The sequence below is a fragment of the Dendrobates tinctorius genome, unplaced genomic scaffold, assembly GCF_039654945.1.
Source record: "Dendrobates tinctorius isolate UK_male_01 unplaced genomic scaffold, ASM3965494v1 ptg000054l, whole genome shotgun sequence".
NCBI lineage: Eukaryota > Metazoa > Chordata > Amphibia > Anura > Dendrobatidae > Dendrobates > Dendrobates tinctorius.
In genome coordinates this window covers 14,567,304-14,590,679 of record NW_027361722.1, presented here as the reverse complement: position 1 = coordinate 14,590,679, position 23,376 = coordinate 14,567,304, and the positions used below count along the sequence as shown (strand labels likewise).

Sequence of the window (23,376 nt, the reverse complement as noted above, 5' to 3'; positions counted from 1 at the left end):
TAAGAACCAAAAATCCATCTTTTTCTTCCTTTTTAGCATGTGCTTAAGTTCTGTGTTCATCCATCCTGGTTTCCTTAAATGCTTCCTATTCTTCCCTTTTTTTGGAATTGTTAACAACTGTGCTTTGAGAATTTCATTTTTCAAGATTTCCCATCCTTCCTGGACATTTTTGTCTTCAAGGATATCCAGCCATTGGATCCCTCCAATTCTCTTTCTGAATCCCTTAAAATCTGCCTTTCTGAAATCTAACTTTGACGTCTGAGTCTTCACAGGTCTTCCGCCTCTAGTTATTCACAACTATACGGTTCAGAACTGCTGTATACTGTCTCCTAAGCTGCAGCTTTCTTGTGTTCTATCTCACCCAGAGCTGGATTTGCAGCTACACTGCTCATTTTTGGTACATCTAGTTTCCACCGAAGGCAATTGTAGCTTTGTAGTAATTGTTCTGTCGCCCCAGAGCTGGATTCACAGCTACACTGCGTAGTGTTGCTGTATATTGTTCTTGTAAGTGTTTTATCTCACCCAGTGCTGGATTCACAGCTACATTGCTCAGAACTGCTGTATGTCTTCCGTGCTGCAGCTTTTTATTAATTTTTCTGCATTTCCCCAAGAGCTGGATTCACAGCTACACTGTTCAGTTTTGGTACATCTAGTTTCCACGAAAGGCCATTGAAAAATAGGGATAGCGTCTGCAGAGGGGAAATCCAAAAACAAGTCATGAAGTGGCCAGAAATAATTTTTTTTTCTTCATGTACACACACAACAGGTTGACTTTGATGTTTTCTATTTATTTTAGAAAAATGATATGCACAGAGTCAGATGGTGTCTGCGGTGGCTGGCCATCAAGGCTGGTGAGTAAGTCATCATGTGTTTTCTACAACCAAGGTGCTCAGATGAGATTCTGAAAATAACCTTATTGATACTTTCGCATCTGAGCCAATTTTCATTTTTTCCTGCTTCCTCCCCCTACTTCTGAGATCCATAGCTCATTTATTCCTCCGTGCACACAGCCGTACGAGGTTGTTTTTTTTGCAGGACGAAAAAATGTGCTGAGAAACGTAAGTCCCCATCTTCTGAGACCCTCAAGGGCTTGTTTTTCTGCCTGGTCGTCATCTTTTTATTATTGTTTGCACTTTTGGGGAGCTGAAGAGGCCAAAAAAAAACAGCAAGTCTGACTTTTTCTAATTTTTTTTTTTCTTTATAGCAATTAAAGTGATTGTTCACTATGTTACTATTATGGAAAATAAACAGTCTGTGCTCCACTCTGATGCCGGCGCTGTTCCAGCAACACTGAGGGTTCTCCAGCGGCCGCTTCACTCACTTCCCTCAGATGAAACATCGGGAGAAACTCAGGAAGCAGCAGCAGCGGTCACCTCTGGATGTCAGCTTCATCTGAAGAAATGAGTGAAGCTGCTGCTGATTGGCTGCAGGGCTCATGTCACCGAACGCCATGCGAGACCCCACGTCACTGGGACAGCGCCGGCACCGTAGTGGAGTACAGACTGATATTATTTTTCATGGGGATGACTATACTAAATGAGACGGGGATAAGTATTGTATGTACAAATTGTCTGCACCAGCAGAATAGTGAGTGCAGCTCTGGGGTATAATACAGGAGGTAACCCAGGATCAGTAATGTATGTACACAGTGACAGCACCAGCAGAATAGTGAGTTCAGCTCTGGGGTATAATACAGGATGTAACTCAGGATCAGTAATGTAATGTCTGTACACAGTGACTGCACCAGCAGAATAGTGAGTGCAGCTCTGGAGTATAATACAGGAGGTAACCCAGGATCAGTAATGTATGTACACAGTGACTGCACCAGCAGAATAGTGAGTGCAGCTCTGGTGTATAATACAGGATGTAACTCAGGATCAGTAATGTGTGTACACAGTGACTGCACCAGCAGAATAGTGAGTGCAGCTCTGGTGTATAATACCGGAGGTAGCTCAGGATCAGTAATGTATGTACACAGTGACTGCACCAGCCGAATAGTGAGTGCAGCTCTGGAGTATAATACAGGCTGTAACTCAGGATCAGTAATGTAATGTATGTACACAGTGACTGCACCAGCAGAATAGTGAGTGCAGCTCTGGTGTATAATACAGGATGTAACTCAGGATCAGTAATGTGTGTACACAGTGACTGCACCAGCAGAATAGTGAGTGCAGCTCTGGTGTATAATACCGGAGGTAGCTCAGGATCAGTAATGTATGTACACAGTGACTGCACCAGCCGAATAGTGAGTGCAGCTCTGGAGTATAATACAGGCTGTAACTCAGGATCAGTAATGTAATGTATGTACACAGTGACTGCACCAGCAGAATAATGAGTGCAGCTCTGGAGTATAATACATGATGTAACTCAGGATCAGTAATGTATGTACACAGTGACTGCACCAGCAGAATAGTGAGTGCAGCTCTGGAGTATAATACAGGATGTAACTCAGGATTAGTAATGTAATGTATGTACACAGTGACTGCACCAGCAGAATAGCGAGTGCAGCTCTGGAGTATAATACAGGATGTAACTCGGTATCAGTAATGTATGTACAGTGACTGCACCAGCAGAATAGCGAGTGCAGCTCTGGAGTATAATACAGGAGGTAACTCAGGATCAGTAATGTATGTACACAGTGACTGCACCAGCAGAATAGTGAGTGCAGCTCTGGAGTATCAGTGGCGTGGACGGGGTTATATAGGACTCAACATTCAGATGACTGTTAGATCTGCAGCAGAGAAAACTGATGTTAAAATTGCATCATGCAGCCCAATAAGTTATTTTTGCTCTTAGATTAAATGGGAAACTCCTGGTGACCGATGCCTTTAATAATCTCCTATACAGGAGCAGTATGGTGTCCATGAAGCGTGGCCTTCTGTAGGCTCCTGGGCACCTATGGACCACCCGCTTGTTGGTTGTGGCCCCTGTCTGGAGAGTGCGGGCTCTCACTCCCATGCCTTCTGTCGTTTTGTGTCTCGCAGGCATGGAGAATCTCTTTGAACTGCAGGATATAGAAAGCCTAATCATCAGATATTACAGAGAGAAACTTAACGAAGAACCGTCAACAACTAGCGTGAATCGTCTGCTGGACGTCGTGCAGTGGGATTATGCCAATAACACCAGGTGAGAGGAGCAGCGCTCAGTCAGCGAGGACGGGCTGCAGAGATAAGGGCTCATCAGGTGGAAGGATCAGAAGCTGCACGGAGTCACTAAGGGGATAAATAAAGCTTCATGGTGTCATGATGAGGTCTGACATGTTCACACATACGCAGATCTCAATGCTGGGAGTATAATACATGTAGCAACCGGGTCAATACAGGACCAGTAAGGTACAATCCAAACTCCCGAAAAGTTGAAGCGCTGTGGAAAATGTTGTGCGGATGGTGGGATATTTAATGTCTTTGCAATTTTGCATCTAGGAACATATTTAGGAAATTATTCCCTGATGTTTGGACGCAGTCGATCACAGATCAGTGACCTCTGACCACCTTTGCTTCGGAGAGACTCTGCCTTTCTCTAACAAGCGCTTTTTATACAGTCACGTGACTTAGTTTATAAATGACTCCCCAGCTTGTTTTTCATTATTACCACTTTCTTTTGCCGCCTTCTAACCCTATCCCAAGTTTTCTGAGATGTTTTCCTGCCGTTAATTTCTAAATGAGTTTTTAATTTTTTATTTTTTTTTTCTATATGAAATATGAAAATGTCCAGCGTTCAGCTTCTGATCCGTGCTCCATGTTCTGCTGTGAGTGAAATATGGTGATAAGAGATTTCCAAATCGCTGCATTCTGGTTTTCTTTACATTTTACACAGCGCCCCAACTTTTTTTTTTTTTTTTTTTTTTTTGATTGATAATCCTTGACTGTGTCAGCAGAATTATGAGTGCAGCTCTGGAAAGACTTGGGAGAGCCACATAGTGACCTGCAGAGGATGCCTTCAGCTTGCAGGGAGCACATGTAAATGTGAGCTCTACATCTGACCATCTTTATTACCAGGTGTCTGGTGTCATCCGACCATGCTCGTGTGCCGACTGAGTGACTTCGATGATATTCTAGTCCCCGCAGCTGCCTGTCTCGGGGCTGATAGACACCCTCAACACATGCAGGGATTGCCTAACAAACTGGTGATCCATGTGTTGTGCCTGTCACAACAGCTGTGGGGACTCTGAACATATTTTTAGAGCAAGCCGAAGTCACTCGGTCACCACACGAGCATGTTCGGATAACACCTTATCCCAGTACGTATGCTCATCGCTGATGTCTATCCCAGTACGTATGCTCATCACTAGTGTCTGTGTGATGGCCGCCAGTAATAAAAGCTTGCATCTCTATATGCAGGTGTAAATGGCACGAGGACAATGACATGTGGTACTGCGCACTCGCCAGCTGCAAGAAGATCACGTAAGTTATTACTATGCTCATTTCATTGTTCGAGATTTTAACCCATTCACCCCTTCCAAGAGCCATAACTCTTAAGTTTTTTCATCCACATTGTCGTACGAGGGCTTGTTTTTATTTATTTTTTTGCAGGTAGAGTTGTACTTTTCAACAACACCATTAACCCCTTTCTGACATCAGACGTACTATCCCATCCATGGGACCCTATGCCCATGGACGGGATAGTACGTCTAGCGCGATCAGCGGCGCCCGCGTGGTGAGCGCTGCTGATCGCGGCCAGGTGTCAGCTGATTATCACAGCTGACACCCGGCACTATGTGTCAGGGGCGGTCATGGACCGCCCCCGACACGTTAACTCCTTCCACACCGCGATCAAACACAATCGCGGTGTATCGGGAGTTAAAGGGAAGCATCGGCAGGGAGGGGGCTCCCTCCGTGCTCCCCTGAGCCCCCCACAGCAGCGCAATGTGCAGCGCTGCTGCTGGGGGCTCTTTCCCTGCAGGTCCCCGGATCCAAGATGGCGACAGGGGCCTGCAGGGAGCTGGCTTCCTCAGTGCCTGCAGGACAGTGATGTCCCCCCTGGGACATCCTAATAAAGATATATAAAAAAAAGTGTAAAAATTTTAAAAAAAATCGCTAAATAATTAAAAAAAAAAAAAAAAAAAATTCCTTAATAAATTCATTTTTTGGAAATAAAAAAAACAACAATAAAAGTACATATATTTGGTATCGCCACGTCCGTAACGACCCGCCCTATAAAACTGTCCCGTTAGTTAACCTCTTTAGCGAACCCCTTAAAAAAATAAAAAACAAAGCAAAAAATGATTTATTATCATACCGCCGAACAAAAAGTGCAAAAAAGACGCATATAAATATCTACGGTACCACTGAAAACGTCATCAAAAAACGAGCTGCCACACAGCATCATCAGAGAAAAAATAAAAAAGTTATAGCTCGCAGAATAAAGCGATGCAAAAATAATTTTTATATAAAATTGTTTTCATTGCATAAAAGCGCCAAAACATAAAAAAATGACCTAAATGAGGTATCGCTGTAACCGTACTGACCCGAAGAATAAAACCGCTTTATCAATTTTACCGGAGGCGGAACGGTGTAAACGCACCCCCCAAAAGAAATTCTTGAAACGCTGGTTTTTGTTCATTCTGCGTCCCAAAAATCGGAGTAAAAAGCGATCAAAAAATGTCACGTGCCCGAAAATGGTACTAATAAAAACGACAACTCGTCCCGCAAAAAATAAGACCTCACATGTCTCAGTGGGTCAAAATACGGAAAAATTATAGCTCTCAATATGTGGTGGGGGGTTTCCACTGTTTAGGTACATCAGGGGCTCTCCAAACGTGACATGACACCCGCAGACCATTCCATCAAAGTCTGCATTCCAAAATGTCGCTACTTCCCTTCCGAGCCCCGACGTGTGCCCATACAGTAGTTTTCTCCCACATATCGGGTATCGGTGTACTCAGGACAAATTGGACAACAACTTTTGGGGTCCATTTTCTCCTCGTACCCTTGGGAAAATAGACGAAATGGGGACTAAGTGATCATGTTTGTGGAAAAAATACGATTTTTTTATTTTCACGCCCGGGCTTTATAAACTTCTGTGAAGCTCTGGGGGGTCAAAGTGCTCACCACACATCTAGAGAAGTTCCTTGGGGGGGTCTAGTTTCCAAAATGGGGTCACTTGTTGGGGATTCCACTGTTTAGGTACATCAGGGGCTTTCCAAACGCGACATGGTGTCCAATCTCAATTCCAGCCCAAAAAGTCAAATGGCGCTGCTTCCCTTCCGAGCTCTGCCATGCGCCCAAATAGTGGTTTACCCCCACATATGGGGTATCAGCGTACTCAGGACAAATTGCACAATAACTTTTAGCGTCCTGTTACCCTTGGGAAAATAAAAATTTGGGGTGAAAAGATCATTTTTGTGGAAAAAATATGATTTTTTTATTGTACCGCTGTACGTTATAAACTTCTGTGAAGCCCTTGTGGGTTCAAAGTTCTCACCACATATCTAGATAAGTTGCTTGGGGGGTCTAGTTTCCAAAATGGGGTCACTTGTGGGGGGTTTCCACTGTTTAGGTACATCAGGGGCTCTCCAAACGTGACATGGCGTTCGATCAGAATTCCAGTCAATTTTGCATTGAAAAAGTCAAACGGCGCTCCTTCCATTCTGAGCTCTGCCATGTGCCAAAACAGTGGTTCCCCCCACATATCAGGTATCAGCGTACTCAGGACAAACTGCACAATAACTTTTGCAGTCCAATATCTCCTGTTACCCTTGGTAAATTAAAAAAAATTGGACCTGAATTATTTTTTTGTGAAAAAAAGTTAAATGTTAATTTTTTTTTTTTTAAATATTCAAAAAAATTCCTGTGAAGCACCTGAAGGGTTAATAAACTTCTTGAATGTGGTTTTGTGCAGTTTTTAGAATGGTGTCACTTTTGGGTATTTTCTATCATATAGACCCCTCAAAGTGGCTTCAAATGTGATGTGGTCCGTAAAAATAAAATGGTGTTGCAAAAATGAGAAATCGCTGGTCAATTTTTTAACCCTTATAACTTCCTAACAAAAAAAAATGTTGGTTCCAAAATTGTGCTGATGTAAAGTAAACATGTGGGAAATGTTAGTTATCAAGTTTTTTGTGTGCCGTATCTCTGTGATTTAAGGGCATAAAAATTCAAATTTGGAAAATTGCGAAATTTTCCCCAAATTTCCGTTTTTTTCACAAACGCAAGTTATATGAATGAAATTTTACCACTAACATGAAGTACAATATGTCACGAGAAAACAATATCAGAATCACCGGGATCCATGGAAGCGTTCCAGAGTTATGACCTCATAAAGGGACAGTGGTCAGAATTGTAAAAATTGGCCCGGTCATGAACGTGCAAACCACCCTTGGGGGTGAAGGGGTTAATTCTACCATTTACTGTACTGGAAAACGGCAAAAAAAAAATTCCAGTTGCGGTGAATTTGCAAATAAAAAGTGCATTTCCACAATTGATCAACAGAAACCGCGGAGAGCAGTGAGATATTAGGAGAAGATATAAATAAAGAAATCTTTTCTGTCTTTGGACCTTCTTTATTGACGCTGTCCAGAGGGGGAAGGAGACTGATTTCTGCCCACGGTGGGGAAGGAGACTGATTTCTGCCCACGGTGGGGAAGGAGACTGATTTCCGCCCACGGTGGGGAAGGAGACTGATTTCCGCCCACGGTGGAGAAGGAGACTGATTTCCGCCCACGGTGGAGAAGGAGACTGATTTCCGCCCACGGTGGGGAAGGAGACTGATTTCCGCCCACGGTGGGGAAGGAGACTGATTTCCGCCCACGGTGGGGAAGGAGACTGATTTCCGCCCACGGTGGGGAAGGAGACTGATTTCCGCCCACGGTGGGGAAGGAGACTGATTTCCGCCCACGGTGGGGAAGGAGACTGATTTCCGCCCACGGTGGGGAAGGAGACTGATTTCCGCCCACGGTGGGGAAGGAGACTGATTTCCGCCCACGGTGGGGAAGGAGACTGATTTCCGCCCACGGTGGGGAAGGAGACTGATTTCCGCCCACGGTGGGGAAGGAGACTGATTTCCGCCCACGGTGGGGAAGGAGACTGATTTCCGCCCACGGTGGGGAAGGAGACTGATTTCCGCCCACGGTGGGGAAGGAGACTGATTTCCGCCCACGGTGGGGAAGGAGACTGATTTCCGCCCACGGTGGGGAAGGAGACTGATTTCCGCCCACGGTGGGGAAGGAGACTGATTTCCGCCCACGGTGGGGAAGGAGACTGATTTCCGCCCACGGTGGGGAAGGAGACTGATTTCCGCCCACGGTGGGGAAGGAGACTGATTTCCGCCCACGGTGGGGAAGGAGACTGATTTCCGCCCACGGTGGGGAAGGAGACTGATTTCCGCCCACGGTGGGGAAGGAGACTGATTTCCGCCCACGGTGGGGAAGGAGACTGATTTCCGCCCACGGTGGGGAAGGAGACTGATTTCCGCCCACGGTGGGGAAGGAGACTGATTTCCGCCCACGGTGGGGAAGGAGACTGATTTCCGCCCACGGTGGGGAAGGAGACTGATTTCCGCCCACGGTGGGGAAGGAGACTGATTTCCGCCCACGGTGGGGAAGGAGACTGATTTCCGCCCACGGTGGGGAAGGAGACTGATTTCCGCCCACGGTGGGGAAGGAGACTGATTTCCGCCCACGGTGGGGAAGGAGACTGATTTCCGCCCACGGTGGGGAAGGAGACTGATTTCCGCCCACGGTGGGGAAGGAGACTGATTCTTTCCAGGGCACTATCATGATCAGCAGCAATTGGAAGCAAAAAATGATAACCGTTTCTGATTTATATTAGTTACATTGTAGAATAGTTTAAAGGGATTGTCCGTCCTTTAGCTACAAATCTTGTGAATCCTCACATTGCGCTTGCTGTGTGGATTTTCCGGGGGCAGACGGTCAAGGTGAATAATAATATGCGCTTCTCGTCTTATGATACTGATAATAGATCATCAGTAACGATGAGCAAATCGATTCAAAGGACATTAGTTCAGGACAGTAGTTCGTGGCCCACTGGACGGCAGGCCAGCTCCTACCTGATGCCATTGCCGCTATCATTCAGCAACAAGTTTGGTATCTCCAGGATTGTACTGACCTGGGTAAACTTGTTACCAGATTATTTTTACCGCAGACTGAACATAGTAAAAAGTAAACTCAAAAGCCACGCCATTCCAACATTATTTGTTTTTTGTTGTTTTTGTTTTTTCTCCTAGCCTCATTGGGTGTTGCGCTGCTTGCCACTAGGAGGACACTAAGTGAACACAGAAAAAGTTAACTCCTCCCCTGCAGTATACACACTGGTGCAGTGACCACTGTGTCCGCTAGGGGGCGCTGTGTGGGTGCCCCAGGACAGGCATACAGGCATGTCCATTGTGGTAATGGAAATAGGATGAACTGCAGGATGGTAAATGACCGTTATGTATCCCAGGGTGGGTGGCCCTGGGATGGAAGCTTGAATGTGTGTTAATCAGCAGAGGTACTGCTGAGGTTTGTGTTACAATGTATCAGGGAAGGCTTACAGGTGGCTGGTGAAACGGATGAGACCAGTCACCTACAAACCCACCCAGTGGTGTGTGTCTGAAGTAAAGCCTATGTGTGTGGTTGTGAATCTGAAGGACCTGCAATGAGGTCATAGCCATGTGACGCTGTGGGTGTGGCTACGGACCATATAAGGTGACCAGGGTAGGTCACATGAGGGAATGCCTGGATCTGATTGGTCCGTGTGGAAGGTCCCGGAAAGCCGGCGTGCTAGAAGGTGCGCTGCCTTCCTGAAGAGCATGTGTGGACGCCGCTGACCGTGTGAGGCCTGTGTGTAATAGCCTGTGAGTACTGGACAGTCCCCAGGAGGGAAGGGACGTCAGGACTGAGAAGCAGCTAAGAGGTTACCCCGGACAGGGGGAATGAACTGTGAGACTTTAGAGCCTGTTTTCTGGAAAAAGCGCAGCCTGTGTGTCCACAGGGCTAAGAGAGCAGAGCTCCTTTATGAACTTTCGTTTGGTGTGGTGTAAGAGTGTTACCGTTTTCTTCATGCTGCTATGGTTTATGCCGTGTACAATAAACCGTATGTTATGTGAAAAGCCTGTGCCGGACCTGGTTTATCTGCAGCCAAGTGAGTGTCCCCCAAAACACTCAGTGAGCGCTACCTCACAATACCCTCTCGCTGGCTGAGATTTCCCCAGTTCTTGCTTAGTGTCTGTAGGAGGCACTTGGGTCTAGCTTCAGACCGAGTTTTCTGTAAACTTTTTTATTTTTTAATTAAAGGAGTGAAGGGGTCGACGGTCCCTTTCAAGGACCCCTCTCTCCCCCGAACCAACAACAGGCGAGAACGCCGAGTATATCTCCCCCTACCCTCTCCTGCGACGACTGGGAATACCTGATTCTTCAGGGCGACTGTTCCTTCACGGTCCCGATCTCCCCGCACGGATAAAAGGGGGCAAGTACACGGAGACTAAGGAGTGCTTCTGATGCCCTAAATTAGCCCCATGGCCTCTCCATCCTCCTGCCCATAGGGAGGATCGATTGAGGTATACTCCTTTAAGAACTCCTCCTGCTCTGCTTCATCACCCGGGAGGATGAGATCTGCAGTCCCGGACAGCGCGGCCTGTGTGAGCACCGGATTGGAGGTATGGGGTCGAGTCCTGGTCCCTGGGAGAAGCGCTGACCTAGTGTCAGCGGCGGTATGTCGGCGCTCCATCGTGGCCCCCGTTTTTTCCTTCATCCGGCTAGAAATTTAGTCCCCGGCTTTTCGGCCGAACTAGGCCGCAATTTACATAGCGCCGTCCACCGCTAGCGCCGCCCACGTCCTTGGCGCTTCTCGTTCTGTACGAGCAGCGCCCTCCTAGTCTCGGGGGGGGGGGGGGGGGGGCTTGTCTTTTATCTCAGCCTGCTCTGTGACTGCTTCGGGGCCCGCGCAGTGACTGACAGCTCCTGATGACGTATGGCCACCGCTATTCCTTCCGGGGACACAGCATCAGGACCGTGGGTAAGCTGCATCTGCCCTCAGAGCAAAGCTTAACCCCTTCTCTGCACATTCCCTGCAGCTGCAGCCCAGGCTCTGCCTGTAACGCTTTCAGGGGCACTATGTCTCAATCTAAGGAAGCCAATAGACATGATATCCCTGAAATTCTTGTCACTCAAGACTGCCCTCTTAGTAGCACTAACGTCTGCTAGGAGAGTGAGTGATATCCAAGCTCTATCCATAGACCCACCCTTTTTTCAGATATACCAGGATAGGTTATTAAAACCAGACCCCTCATACCTGCCTAAGGTATCAACAAAATTCCATAGATCTCAAGAAATACTCCTCCCGACCTTCTTTGGAGATCCCTCCACTCCGGAGGAGCAGAAATTCCACACCTTGGATGTTAGAAGAACTGTCCTAAAATATATTGAGAGGTCCGGGAGCTGGAGGCAGTGTAGGGCTCTGTTCATATCTTTTCAGGGCTGTAAAAAAAGGATACGGAGTCACGAAGAGCACCTTATCCCGGTGGATCAGGGTTGCCATTCGCTTAGCCTACTCCTCGAAAAATGAAAATCCTCTGGAGAACATCAGAGCACATTCCACCAGAGCAGTGGCAGCCTCCTGGGCCGAGAGGGGAGACATTCCAATCAAAGCCATATGTAAGGCGGCAATTTGGTCAACCCCTTCTACCTTCTATAATCACTAGACTTGACCTTTCATCTACTTCAGACCTAAGCTTTGGCAGGACTGTCCTTGGCACGGTGATCCCACCCAGGTGATGGTCTCTGGAATCTCTCCAGTGGGTGCTGTCGTGGCGAAGGGTAAAAAGCCGGATTACTTACCGGTAATGCTCTTTTAATGAGTCCACGACAGCACCCGCTAACTTCCCTCCCTACTAAGATATCAGTAGTAAAAGTGTATCTGCTAAAGATGAATAAATAGAATTTAGAAGTACAAAGACATTGCCTAACCCTTGGCGGTCCTCCTGGTACTCTGAAATACAAAACTGAGGAGGCCAGGCGGACCGCCCCCTTTTATCTTTCTGTAGGGTTTCCTGTTCCAAATGGGGTGGATCCGATACCTCCAGTGGGTGCTGTCGTGGACTCCTTAAAAGAGCATTACCGGTAAGTAATCCGGCTTTTCTCGCCTGGGTTGGAAGATAAACTTTGAAAAGTCTTTTCCAGCACGGCTCAGCAGGTTTCCTTTTTGGGAATGATCTTGGACACTTCCCACGGGTTGGTCATTCTCCCTCCAGAAAAGGCCCGAGCCTTACAATGGGGAGCTCTGACTCTTTCCCGACCAGTTTCTCACTCCATACGTTTCAGCATTAGAGTTCTCGGAAAGATAGTAGCAGCAATAGAAGCACTCCCATTTGCACAGTTTCATCTCCGCCCTTTGCAACATGCGCTGCTGTTGACTTGGCACAAGAACACGTTCTCCTTGGACCTTCGGTTCCTTCTGTCCCTGTGGGTCAGACAAACCCTCAGGTGGTGGACACTGAAGTCCTCCGTGAATCAAATGAAGTCCTTTCTTCCAGTAGATTGGTTGGTGGTGACCACCGACGCAAGTCTTCTTGGCTGGGGTGCGGTTTTTTGCCACCACACGGCACAGGGTCGTTGGTCCATTCGAGAGTCTCGTGTCCCCATCAACATCTTGGAGATACGAGCGATCAGACTAGCCCTACTGAGTTTCCACCATCTCCTCAGAGGTCACCCCATCAGGATCCAATCCGACAACGCCACAGCTCTGGTGTATATCAACCGGCAGGGGGGTACCAGCAGCAGGATGGCCATGCACGAAGTGAGTTACATCATCCGTTTGGCTGAGACCAACCGTTCGCCCATCTCGGCGATCCACATTCCGGGAGTAGAAAATTGGGCGGTGGACTTTCTCAGTTGCCAGGGCCTCGCCTCAGGAGAGTGGTCCCTTCATCCGGAAGTTTTTCAGCAGATTTGCCATCGCTGTGGGACTCCGGATGTAGATCTCATGGCCTCAAGATTAAACAACAAGATTCCTTGGTTCATTGCCCGATCCATACGCCATCGGAGCAGACGCCCTAGCTCTGCCATGGCACCAGTTTCGTCTCCCGTACATTTACCCCCCCCCCCCCTTCCCTTGCTCCCAAGGGTCATCAATAAAATCAGAGCAGACGGGGTACCAGTGATACTGGTCGCGCCGGGCATGGTACGCAGAACTAGTCCAACTTGTCGCCTATGTTCCCTGGCGACTTTCAAATCGCATGGATCTCCTCTCACAGGGCCCGATTTACCACCAGAACTCCGGCGCCCTGTCTTTGATAGCGTGGCCGTTGAATCCTGGATTCTAGCACAGGCTGGTTTTTCTCACGAGGTCATCTCCACCATGATTAGTGCTTAAGAAGCCCGTGTCCATGCGCATTTATCACCACACCTGGAAGATCTTTTTCTCGTGGTGCAAGGACCATGGTCGTTCCCCTCTGGTGTTCTCCATACCTTCCATACTGGAATTCTTACAATCCGTATTAGTCTGGTCTCGCGCTTAGCTCGCTCAAGGGTCAGATTTCAGCATTGTCAGTTCTATTCCAATGCAAAATTGCCACCAAATTGCAGGTGAAGACGTTCATTCAGGGAGTTTCCCATGTGGCGCCTCCCTATAAAAGGCCATTGGAATCATGGCACCTAAACTTAGTTATTGGAGCTTTACAGGATGCCCCTTTCGAACCACTGCAGGACGTACCACTAACTGTTCTCTCTTGGAAGGTGGTCTTTCTAGTGGCAATTACTTCAATCAGACGAGTTTCGGAATTGGCGGCTCTGTCCTGCCGTCCTCCGTTCCTGAATTTTCATCAGGATTAGGCAGTTCTGAGAACGTCCCTGTCTTTCCTGCACAAAGTCGTGTCTTCCTTTCATCTCAGTGAGGAAATTGTTTTGCCTTCCTTCTGTCTGGCACCAGTCCATCGCATTGAGAAGACCCTCCACACCTTGGATGTGGTTAGGGCTCTTAGACGGTACATCTCGCGGACGGCTCCCTTCCGCAAGTCAGATGCCCTGTTCGTACTTCCAGAGGGGCATAGGAAGGATCTAGCTGCCTCAAAAGCCACGCTAGCCAAATGGATTCGCTTGGCTATTCTGGAATCCTACCGTGTCACCTATCCCAGCAGGGATTAAAGCACATTCTACCCTATCAGTTGGGCGCCTCTTGGGCCATTCGGCACCATGCGTCTGCACAACAGGTCTGCAAGGCTGCGACTTGGTCCAGTCTGCATAACTATACAAAACATTACCAAATTCACTCTCAAGCCTCTGCGGATGCAGCTCTTGGCAGACGCATTCTGCAATCGGCAGTCCCACAGCGTTAAGCCGGTGGTACATGGGGTATTAGCAGTTGTATGCTCCACACCCAGGGACTGCTTTAGGACGTCCCATGGTCCTGTGTCCCCCAATGAGGCGTAGGAGAAATAGGGATTTTTGTGTGTACTCACCATAAAATCCTTTTCTCTGAGCCAGTCATTGGGGGACACAGCACCCACCCTGTTTAGCCTATTGGCTTATTGCATTGTTCTTAGGTTATGACAGTTATTGTTCTTTGTTTAATGCTCCTACTGCTTTTTCACCAAATTGGGGAAATCTCAGCCAGCGAGAGGGTGTATACTGCAGAGGAGGCGTTAACTTGGTGTCCTCCTAGTGGCAAGCAGCATAACACCCATGGTCCTGTGTCCCCCAATGATTGGCTAGGATAAAAAGATTTTACTGTGAGTACACACAAAAAACCCTATTTTTGCACTGTTATCACTATTGGAACTTTTCCCTGTTTTGCAGCACAATATATGGTTAAGTGAATGGCGTTGCCCAAAAAAGCCATCAAAAGAATGTCCGAGTGAAAAAATAACATACAACTGCTCAAGTTCTTGAAACAGGTCTGCAAAATCGGGATGGTCGCAAAGTACTTTAGGTCTGCAACTTGCTGAGTAAGACACTGATCAAGGAGGAGATGGCCACGAACTGCACGCTGAACTGCCTTTCCAGTCATGATGTGTTGCACAGCATTGTCACCGTAAATTGTTCCCAAGATCTCTTTGATTCCACTCCCATCCATCAACGTTCCTATGGCACCCATAAGATTCATCAATGTGTGGAAGCTCCCGAGCATCAGGACAACATCTCGAACCGGGCTGTCTTCAGGCACCTCGTGTTTGATTTCTGACGCCTTCCAGTAGAGTGGCTGATCGAATGTAACAACTGCAGCGGATCGGTGTTTATCAGCAAGGTTGCACAGATACTCAAGAGTAGAGAAGATGCATGACTTGTCTCCGGAATACATGTCAATGATGGGCAGGAAGATAACCGAAAACGACCCCGGATGATCACAGTCTTTATGTAGCATGTGCATCATTCCATTCCAGCTCGGTGCAGGCTGTTTGAAGCGTAAAGACATCTCCCACAATACATCAACACGATGGTCAATGGTGTCGAGAAATGACATGGGCTTGAATTTTATGTTTCGGCGAGTGTGTTTTGCGAATCGGTATTCCCTTAAATCAACTCTGCTTTGTTCAGCTATCTCCAAGTCCGCAGTCTTCTGTCTGAGAACAGTGCAACTGACCTTCCTTCCTGGAGTCACAGTAGCTACCATCCCCATGCCGTGAATAGTCCCCTTCCCATCTAACGTGATATTATGATCGACGTTGTCCGCAGCGAACAGCAGTGCCGTATCCAGTCTGTCTATGGTACCACCGAGTACATCCTGGCCAACAGAAGCGGCAGCGTTTTCTTCGAATCGCTGAACTTCCGAATATGATGAACAATATCCCATGGCTGAGAGACTGTCTACAAGAAATCGAGACCTGAAATGATGATGGAGCTGGCCTGCTAACCCAAGCTGCAATGGAGCTACTACAGCCCTGGGACGTACAGCCTGAACAACTGATTGTCCAATGCTTGCGACCTTCCTGTGAATGTCCTTTCCAACGAAGAGGGTTTCAAGCAAGCAAAGCAACCTCAGGGGGAGATAATCTAAGGCACACTGACATTCAAGTGAAGAAGTCTTCGGATATTCATCGGTTGAAGATGGGATCTTAGACTTGATATCACTCTTCATTAGTTTGGCCGCAGTCTCTATGATGGCTCTCTTCTGGGCTTCTTCATCCGTTTCCTGACTACGGAAATAGTCCCTCAGGATTATTCTGGTCGTTTCACGGAATGTTACAATGTTAGGCAACCCTTCACACTCTATGAATAGCGAATCGCCATACCTCCAGCCTATACCTCAGCCATTTATTACTATAGGCAGCACCGTCTCCTTCTACAAGATACTTCGTCATTTTCTTTGCAAGATCTGTGACAGTCAGTTGCTCTTCATCGTTGTCCTCGAGAAATGCACACATTCTCAAGAACGCTTGCTCTTGGTCCATGTTCATCGGCCTCCCTACCTTCCGCGGTTTCTTTGTAGTAGATCCACCACCATGACGCATAGGAATTCCGTAATTTGTCCGAAAGTTAATGTCACATGAACGATGATACAGACAGTCTGCAGCATGTAAGTCCTTCCCAAAGTACGCGATTCTCCCTTGAATGGTGATTGCCCAGTCATCATTACGCTGTTTGCAATGTGACAAGATGGACCTTACAAATCCATCCGTTTTAACAAAGCTATAGTCATCGAAATCACTACTAGATCTTGTCTTCACCACTTCATGTCCACAGAACAAACACTGCGTCGTGCTATCATAGGATCCAGTAGACACCCGTGCACCTCTCTTGGCAGGTGAACGATGAACGGAAGTAGCTTTCTTATGCAAGTCTATTTGCTTCTTGTTTATGTAGTTCATACGACATCTCTTGTGCACCACTGCTCCACCAGCTACCACAGTGCTAACGCCCCTCTCAATACTGGCTTTATTGATCCCTTCAGCTCCTTTCGCACCAATCACCACTCTTTCTCCATCATCTTCTACTTCATGGCTGCATAAGGGGCAAGTTTCTTGACTTTCCATCATTCTCAGCTTTGTAAAAGAAGATAAATAAATCGTTAAATAATAAATATAATAGTATTGTAAAAGAAATATGATAGACACTGAAAGGCGAGTCGCATTTAACATTTTACAGCTTTGGCGGCCATATTGTTTGACATCACATTTGGACCCTTTGTGGTAACCCTATCTTGGTAAACTTTTAGTATGTTTTTCCCTACATGTAATACTACCAAAAAAAACAATAAAACGCTTTCTTGGAAATCGTTCAGAGTAAAGGATTTTTTTTTCGTATTTTGACTGGACTACCAGTGACGAATTAATCTGTATGATGAAGGCATTCACACATCAACAACATCCGATCTCGGCCCTTATACCTCTCATCTCAACAATCAGACACCATCTAGCTGCCGTACATCTGTTATTTATTTGTCTTCCGCCTTCTGTTTTGTAGCTACTGTATGAGCCGAGCGCTGGCCTCCGTGTATGACGTGGTCCTTACAGGCGCTCATTTGCCCAATCTGCAGGCAAATGAGACCAAGAAGTCAGAAAATGGTAAAACCGTTATCCTGGATGCAAAGAGATATCAGGTCAGTGTCACTACATATTAACTTTGATATAAAACATTATCTACTCACAATTTAGCAAACTGAAGTACAGCGGGTGAAATAATCCTACGTATCCATTCACTAGAGAGCGGTGACATCACTGAGAATGCAGCCTATCCATCACTAGAGAGCCGTGACATCACTGAGAATGCAGCCTATTCATCATTAGAGAGCAGTGACATCACTGAGAATGCAGCCTATCCATCACTAGAGAGAAGTGACATCACTGAGAATGCAGCCTATCCATCACTAGAGAGCAGTGACATCACTGAGAATGCAGCCTATCCATCACTAGAGAGCGGTGACATCACTGAGAAAGCAGCCTATCCATCACTAGAGAGCGGTGACATCACTGAGAATGCAGCCTATCCATTCACTAGAGAGCGGTGGCATCACTGAGAATGCAGCCTATCCATTCACTAGAGAGCGGTGACATCACTGAGAATGCAGCCTATCCATCACTAGAGAGCAGTGACATCACTGAGAATGCAGCCTATCCATCACTAGAGAGCGGTGACATCACTGAGAATGCAGCCTATCCATCACTAGAGAGCGGTGACATCACTGAGAATGCAGCCTATCCATTCACTAGAGAGCGGTGACATCACTGAGAATGCAGCCTATCCATTCACTAGAGAGCGGTGACATAACTGAGAAAGCAGCCTATCCATTCACTAGAGAGCGGTGACATCACTGAGAATGCAGCCTATCCATTCACTAGAGAACGGTGACATCACTGAGAATGCAGCCTATCCATTCACTAGAGAGCGGTGACATCACTGAGAATGCAGCCTATCCATTCACTAGAGAGCGGTGACATCACTGAGAATGCAGCCTATCCATCACTAGAGAGCGGTGACATCACTGAGAATGCAGCCTATCCATCACTAGAGAGCGGTGACATCACTGAGAATGCAGCCTATCCATCACTAGAGAGCGGTGACATCACTGAGAATGCAGCCTATCCATCACTAGTGAGCGGTGACATCACTGAGAATGCAGCCTATCCATTCACTAGAGAGAGGTGACATCACTGAGAAAGCAGCCTATCCATCACTAGAGAGCAGTGACATCACTGAGAAAGCAGCCTATCCATCACTAGAGAGCGGTGACATCACTGAGAATGCAGCCTATCCATCACTAGAGAGCGGTGACATCACTGAGAATGCAGCCTATCCATCACTAGAGAGCGGTGACATCACTGAGAATGCAGCCTATCCATCACTAGTGAGCGGTGACATCACTGAGAATGCAGCCTATCCATTCACTAGAGAGAGGTGACATCACTGAGAAAGCAGCCTATCCATCACTAGAGAGCAGTGACATCACTGAGAAAGCAGCCTATCCATCACTAGAGAGCGGTGACATCACTGAGAATGCAGCCTATCCATCACTAGAGAGCGGTGACATCACTGAGAATGCAGCCTATCCATCACTAGAGAGCGGTGACATCACTGAGAATGCAGCCTATCCATCACTAGAGAGCGGTGACATCACTGAGAATGCAGCCTATCCATCACTAGAGAGCGGTGACTTCCTCCTGTCTCTATCTGGATTGTCTCATTAATGTTTGATATTCTGCAGAGAAAAGCGGCTCATCAGTTTGTCGCTGAGAATGAAAACCTTCTAGCCACCTCTGGAGGTAATTCAGATATCACATTATCGTATATGATTAGACTTGTTTCTGGCAGAATGAGGAGGATGAAATCTGCTTCTTTTAACTTTTTTTATTTTTAGGAGAAAGTTATTTGGGAATGAGGGGGCTGATCCCTGCCCCCATCAGCAAAGCCCGAGGGCGAGGAATACTGCGGCTGTTAGCGGATTCGACAACCTCATGTTAAGGGCGGCCTTACAATGTTGTTTTGTTTTCATCTTTGTTGAATATTCTGGAAGCTCCTCTTGACCTTGTTTCCTATGTTATACGTGATGACGGCCGCAGGTTCTCTCGGCTTTGGAAAGCCACTTTAATTTGTCCAGTGAGAGCGGACATCCTTGTATATTTTGTCTGTGTTTAAAGACAGGACAAAACACTTTTGAAAAGTTATGTTTGTCTGAAAGATACATGTCCACCTTGATCCAGTGGGATCCACAAATGAAGAAAATGTAACAATGATTTTACCGTTTTGTGTATACAGCTCCTCTGCTGTCTACCATCCTGCAGTCCTGTAATTACGCCTCTCCTCGCCATAGTTGTAAGCAGAGGATAGTGGATTTCAGGAGCGGCGCCATACGCGAGAGTTCTGTTCTTACTTTGTGAAGTCGTTGACACATAGTTGCACCTAGGAACTGTATACTCTAAACGGTAAGATTAGTAATACTCAAGATTGTTCACAAAGTTAGTTTATTTTTGCATTTGAGATGTGTAGGAGTAGCACAATATGGTTACAGGGGTACATGTAGCCTTTAGCCACTTACTGGCTGATTCTGATGCTCCTCGGGGGTGGGGTTTTCCTAATTATTGTAATTTCCAGTTAATAAAGAAGGTTTATTTTGTGTTTTTTGTTATATGTTCCATAGTGGTGCAGAGTGATTAGAACCCTATAAAAAGTGGACATCTATATAAGGGTCAGGGTGGACAAATCCCAAGGCTGAGGGTGTGTAACCTTTTGGCTTACTACAAAAAAATTTTTCTCAAAAGTAAAGAGTGAAATCCCAAAAGAGACTGCTGCTCTGCTTGGGGAGGTGTCCTGACCTCCTGACTCTTGTATGAGGTCTCTGGAACTTGAATTTAGCTAAGAGGAGGGCATAAGTTAAATTTAAAGGTTGGTGAAAAATTTGTGCAGTTTTATTTACATGGAGAAAAAAAAATTGCCCAGGGGTGAAGAGGTTAAAGGGGGTGGTCCAAAGATAAAAAAAAAATATTCTCAAAAAAATATACTTAGAAGTTGTCCACTACTTTTTGATTGGCCGGTCTCCGGCACCCCCCGTCAATCAGCTGTTATTGACAGCCGAAAGTACTCGCTTGCGGACCTTGCAGTGGACGCCGTCAGCACACAGCCAGGTCCGCACACTGCAAGGGAGAACTTCTGGGCAGCTGCCGCCGACACAACAGCTGATTTGGCCAATCAGACGTTGACCTACCTTAAGGATTGGTCATGAAAATGTAGTGGATGACCGCTAATACTTACAAGTCTTTTGATGAGCTCGTCTTGTCTAGGCTGCAATTATTATGGGAGCTAAAACTAGGCTACCTGAAACCAATCTAAGCAGACAGACTGGGTTGTGCCAGTATGAACCGTTCCACAACTTAAGTCCACTGCGAAGGAGGCAGTGGTGACAACCAGCCTTACGGATGAGTGGGAGCATTCCGCAAGAAACGGTGCTGCTGTGTCTGTGATAAGAGCATCAGGAGGACGAGGGATGTAGTTTTCTAACTCTGCATATACACTTTTTTTCTCTCCCTAATATGTGATGCGGCCTAACTTGCAGATCCACAGAGAAGCAATCCCCCCCCCCCCCCCCCCCCCTGTGTGTCAGTGGGTGGCTGTAACATGCCACATTAGCCTTCTTCTGGAAGCAGAAGCGCTGCTCGGGATGGTGTAAGAGATTATGAGCCAGGACACCAGGTCTGAGTGATGGGTGCATGTCTCAGGCCCCAGCCTGCCAATGATATGTGGTGTATTAGTGAAAAGGAAACGACGTAGTTACTTACCGGTAACGGGATTTTTCAGAACCCATGACGGCACCACAGAGAGAGGGGAGCCACCCTTCAGGGACAAGAAACCTACAGATAAAAAGGGTGGTACCTCTCCTTCACATCAGTTGGTTTGCAGAGCAAAGGACCTCCAGGTTATTTCCAAAGATTAAACGTTATTCTCATACTACTTATAAGAAACATACCATGTCTCTACATAAATCACACCACAAACAATGAAAGCATGCTCACCACACGTGACGGGAGGGAATATAAGGGTTCTGATATGAGCTCCGAGAAATCTCGTTACCGGTAAGTAACTACGTCTTTCTCCTTCCCCCATGACAGCACCACGGAGAGAATTACAGAGAATTGTAACTTAGGGAAGGACCTGTAGAACCCTTCTCCCAAAGGTTAGGTCAGAAGAAGAGGCTAAGTCCAGCTGATAGTGATTATAAAAGTTAGAAGGTGATGACCAAGTGGCAGCCTTACAAATCTGATCAATTGATGCCTCCGACCTTTCTGCCCCGGAGGTTGACACTGCTCTCGTGTAATGAGCTCTCAGACCCTCCGGGGTGACATTCCCACTAGATGAGTAGGCCAACGGATATTGCATCTCTTATCCATTTGCCAAGGTACTTTTGGAGGCCTTCCTAGGTCCCTGAAGGCATACAAACAGATCCATCCTTCCTACACCCCTGGGTGGACGCTAGGTACTGAACCAAACACCTTTTTACGTCTAATGTGTGGAATTTCACTTCTTTTGTATCTTTGGGGTTGAAGCAAAAAGGAAGGAAGAACTGCCTCTTGGGACCTGTGGAACCGAGATGCTACCTTAGGCAAATTCGCAGGGTCAGGTTTTAAAATAACCCTGTCTTCGATGATCCTAGTGAAGGGAGGGCCTGCAGATAAAGCCTGTATGTCGCTCACTGTACGGGCTGATGTTGGAGCCACTAGAAGGACCATTTTAAGGAACAGAACCTGGAGCGGGGCAGAATCTAAGGGTTCAAAGGGAGGAGCTGTTAGGGCTGATAAGACCACGTTTAGATCCCATGGCAGCAGTTTTTGGCTGATATTGGGCCTAGATCTTCTGAAAGGCTCTAATGAATCTTGCTACCCATGGATTGCCTGCTACATCATGATTGTATAGGGCCCCCAGAGCAGCTACTTGAACCTTTAGGCCGGGGTCAGACTTGCGAGAAACTCTCACGAGTCTTGCATCTATCTCAGTTGCCGGCACTCGGACAGGAGCGTGCAGCTGCATGTATTTCTATGCAGCTGCAAACTCCGGTCCCGAGGTATTGACATGCAAGACTCGGGCGAGTTTCTCGCAAGTCTGACCCCGGCCTTAGGGTGCTAGTAACCAGACCTTGTTCCAACCCCTTTTGTAGGAACGCCAGGATTTCTGTAATTGGGACTTCGTCCTGGATTCTAATCCCAGAGGTCAATAGGAATTTTTTCCAGGTTTTACTGTGAGCTCTGGTAGTAAGGATTTTTTTTTTTTACTCTGAAAGTTTGAGAAAAACCCTCTTTCCCTGACAAGTGTCCTTTCAAATTCCACACTGTTAAGTGTAATTTCGCTATCTGGGGGTTATACAGCGGCCTCTGAGAGAGAAGGTCCAGAATTTCCAGTAGTACCCAAGGATCGGTGATGGACATCATTCTCAGCCATGAGAACCAAGTTCTTCTTAGGGGGGCTATTAGTATTGCTCTTGCCCTGTCCTCCCTGATCTTCCTTAGAACTGCTGGGATGAGGATGATCAGGGGGGGTGGGGGGGGGAGGCATAGGCCAGGCTCTGATTCCACATTATCATAAAGGCATCTAGCTCCTGAGGGTTCCCTCTGGGATCTATGGAGCAAAAAGAGTCTTCCTTTGTGTTGTTGATGCTGGCGAAGAGATCTATGACCGGAAGACCCCTCATTTCCACAATCGGATTGAAAATGTACTCTTTCAACGCCCACCTGCCCTGTTTCAACTGAGTGCGGCTCAAAAGTCCGCCTTGCGATTTTCTACCCCCGATTGTGGAGTGCCGTCAGGGAGAGGAGATTGCTTTCCGCCAACTGGAAAATCTGAGTTGTGTCCATCAAGGTCCGGGAGCTGGTTCCCCTGATGGTTCAGATAGGCCACCACCACCGATTGATAATATTCGCACGTGATGACCCCAGAGGGTATCTAAGAATTTTATCAGGGCATAACTGACTGCTAATAGCTCCTTTTGGTTTGAGGATACATTCAACTGCTGACCCATCCAGGCC

At 47.0% G+C, this 23,376-nt stretch overlaps 1 protein-coding gene across 2 annotated transcripts in view; it reads left to right on the top strand.

The window, feature by feature from the left end:
* MAEL (maelstrom spermatogenic transposon silencer) overlaps nt 1-19,979 on the top strand; it is a 46,845-nt gene extending 26,866 nt beyond the window's left edge. For both annotated transcript variants that reach the window (XM_073577123.1, XM_073577122.1), the window contains 6 exons: nt 797-851; nt 2,985-3,126; nt 4,341-4,403; nt 17,333-17,468; nt 19,071-19,128; nt 19,224-19,979. In XM_073577123.1, the coding sequence (XP_073433224.1) occupies nt 797-851; nt 2,985-3,126; nt 4,341-4,403; nt 17,333-17,468; nt 19,071-19,128; nt 19,224-19,327 (558 nt within the window). In that variant the 3' untranslated portion in view covers nt 19,328-19,979. The remainder of the gene's footprint in view (nt 1-796; nt 852-2,984; nt 3,127-4,340; nt 4,404-17,332; nt 17,469-19,070; nt 19,129-19,223) is intronic.
* Nucleotides 19,980-23,376: the final 3,397 nt, after the last annotated feature.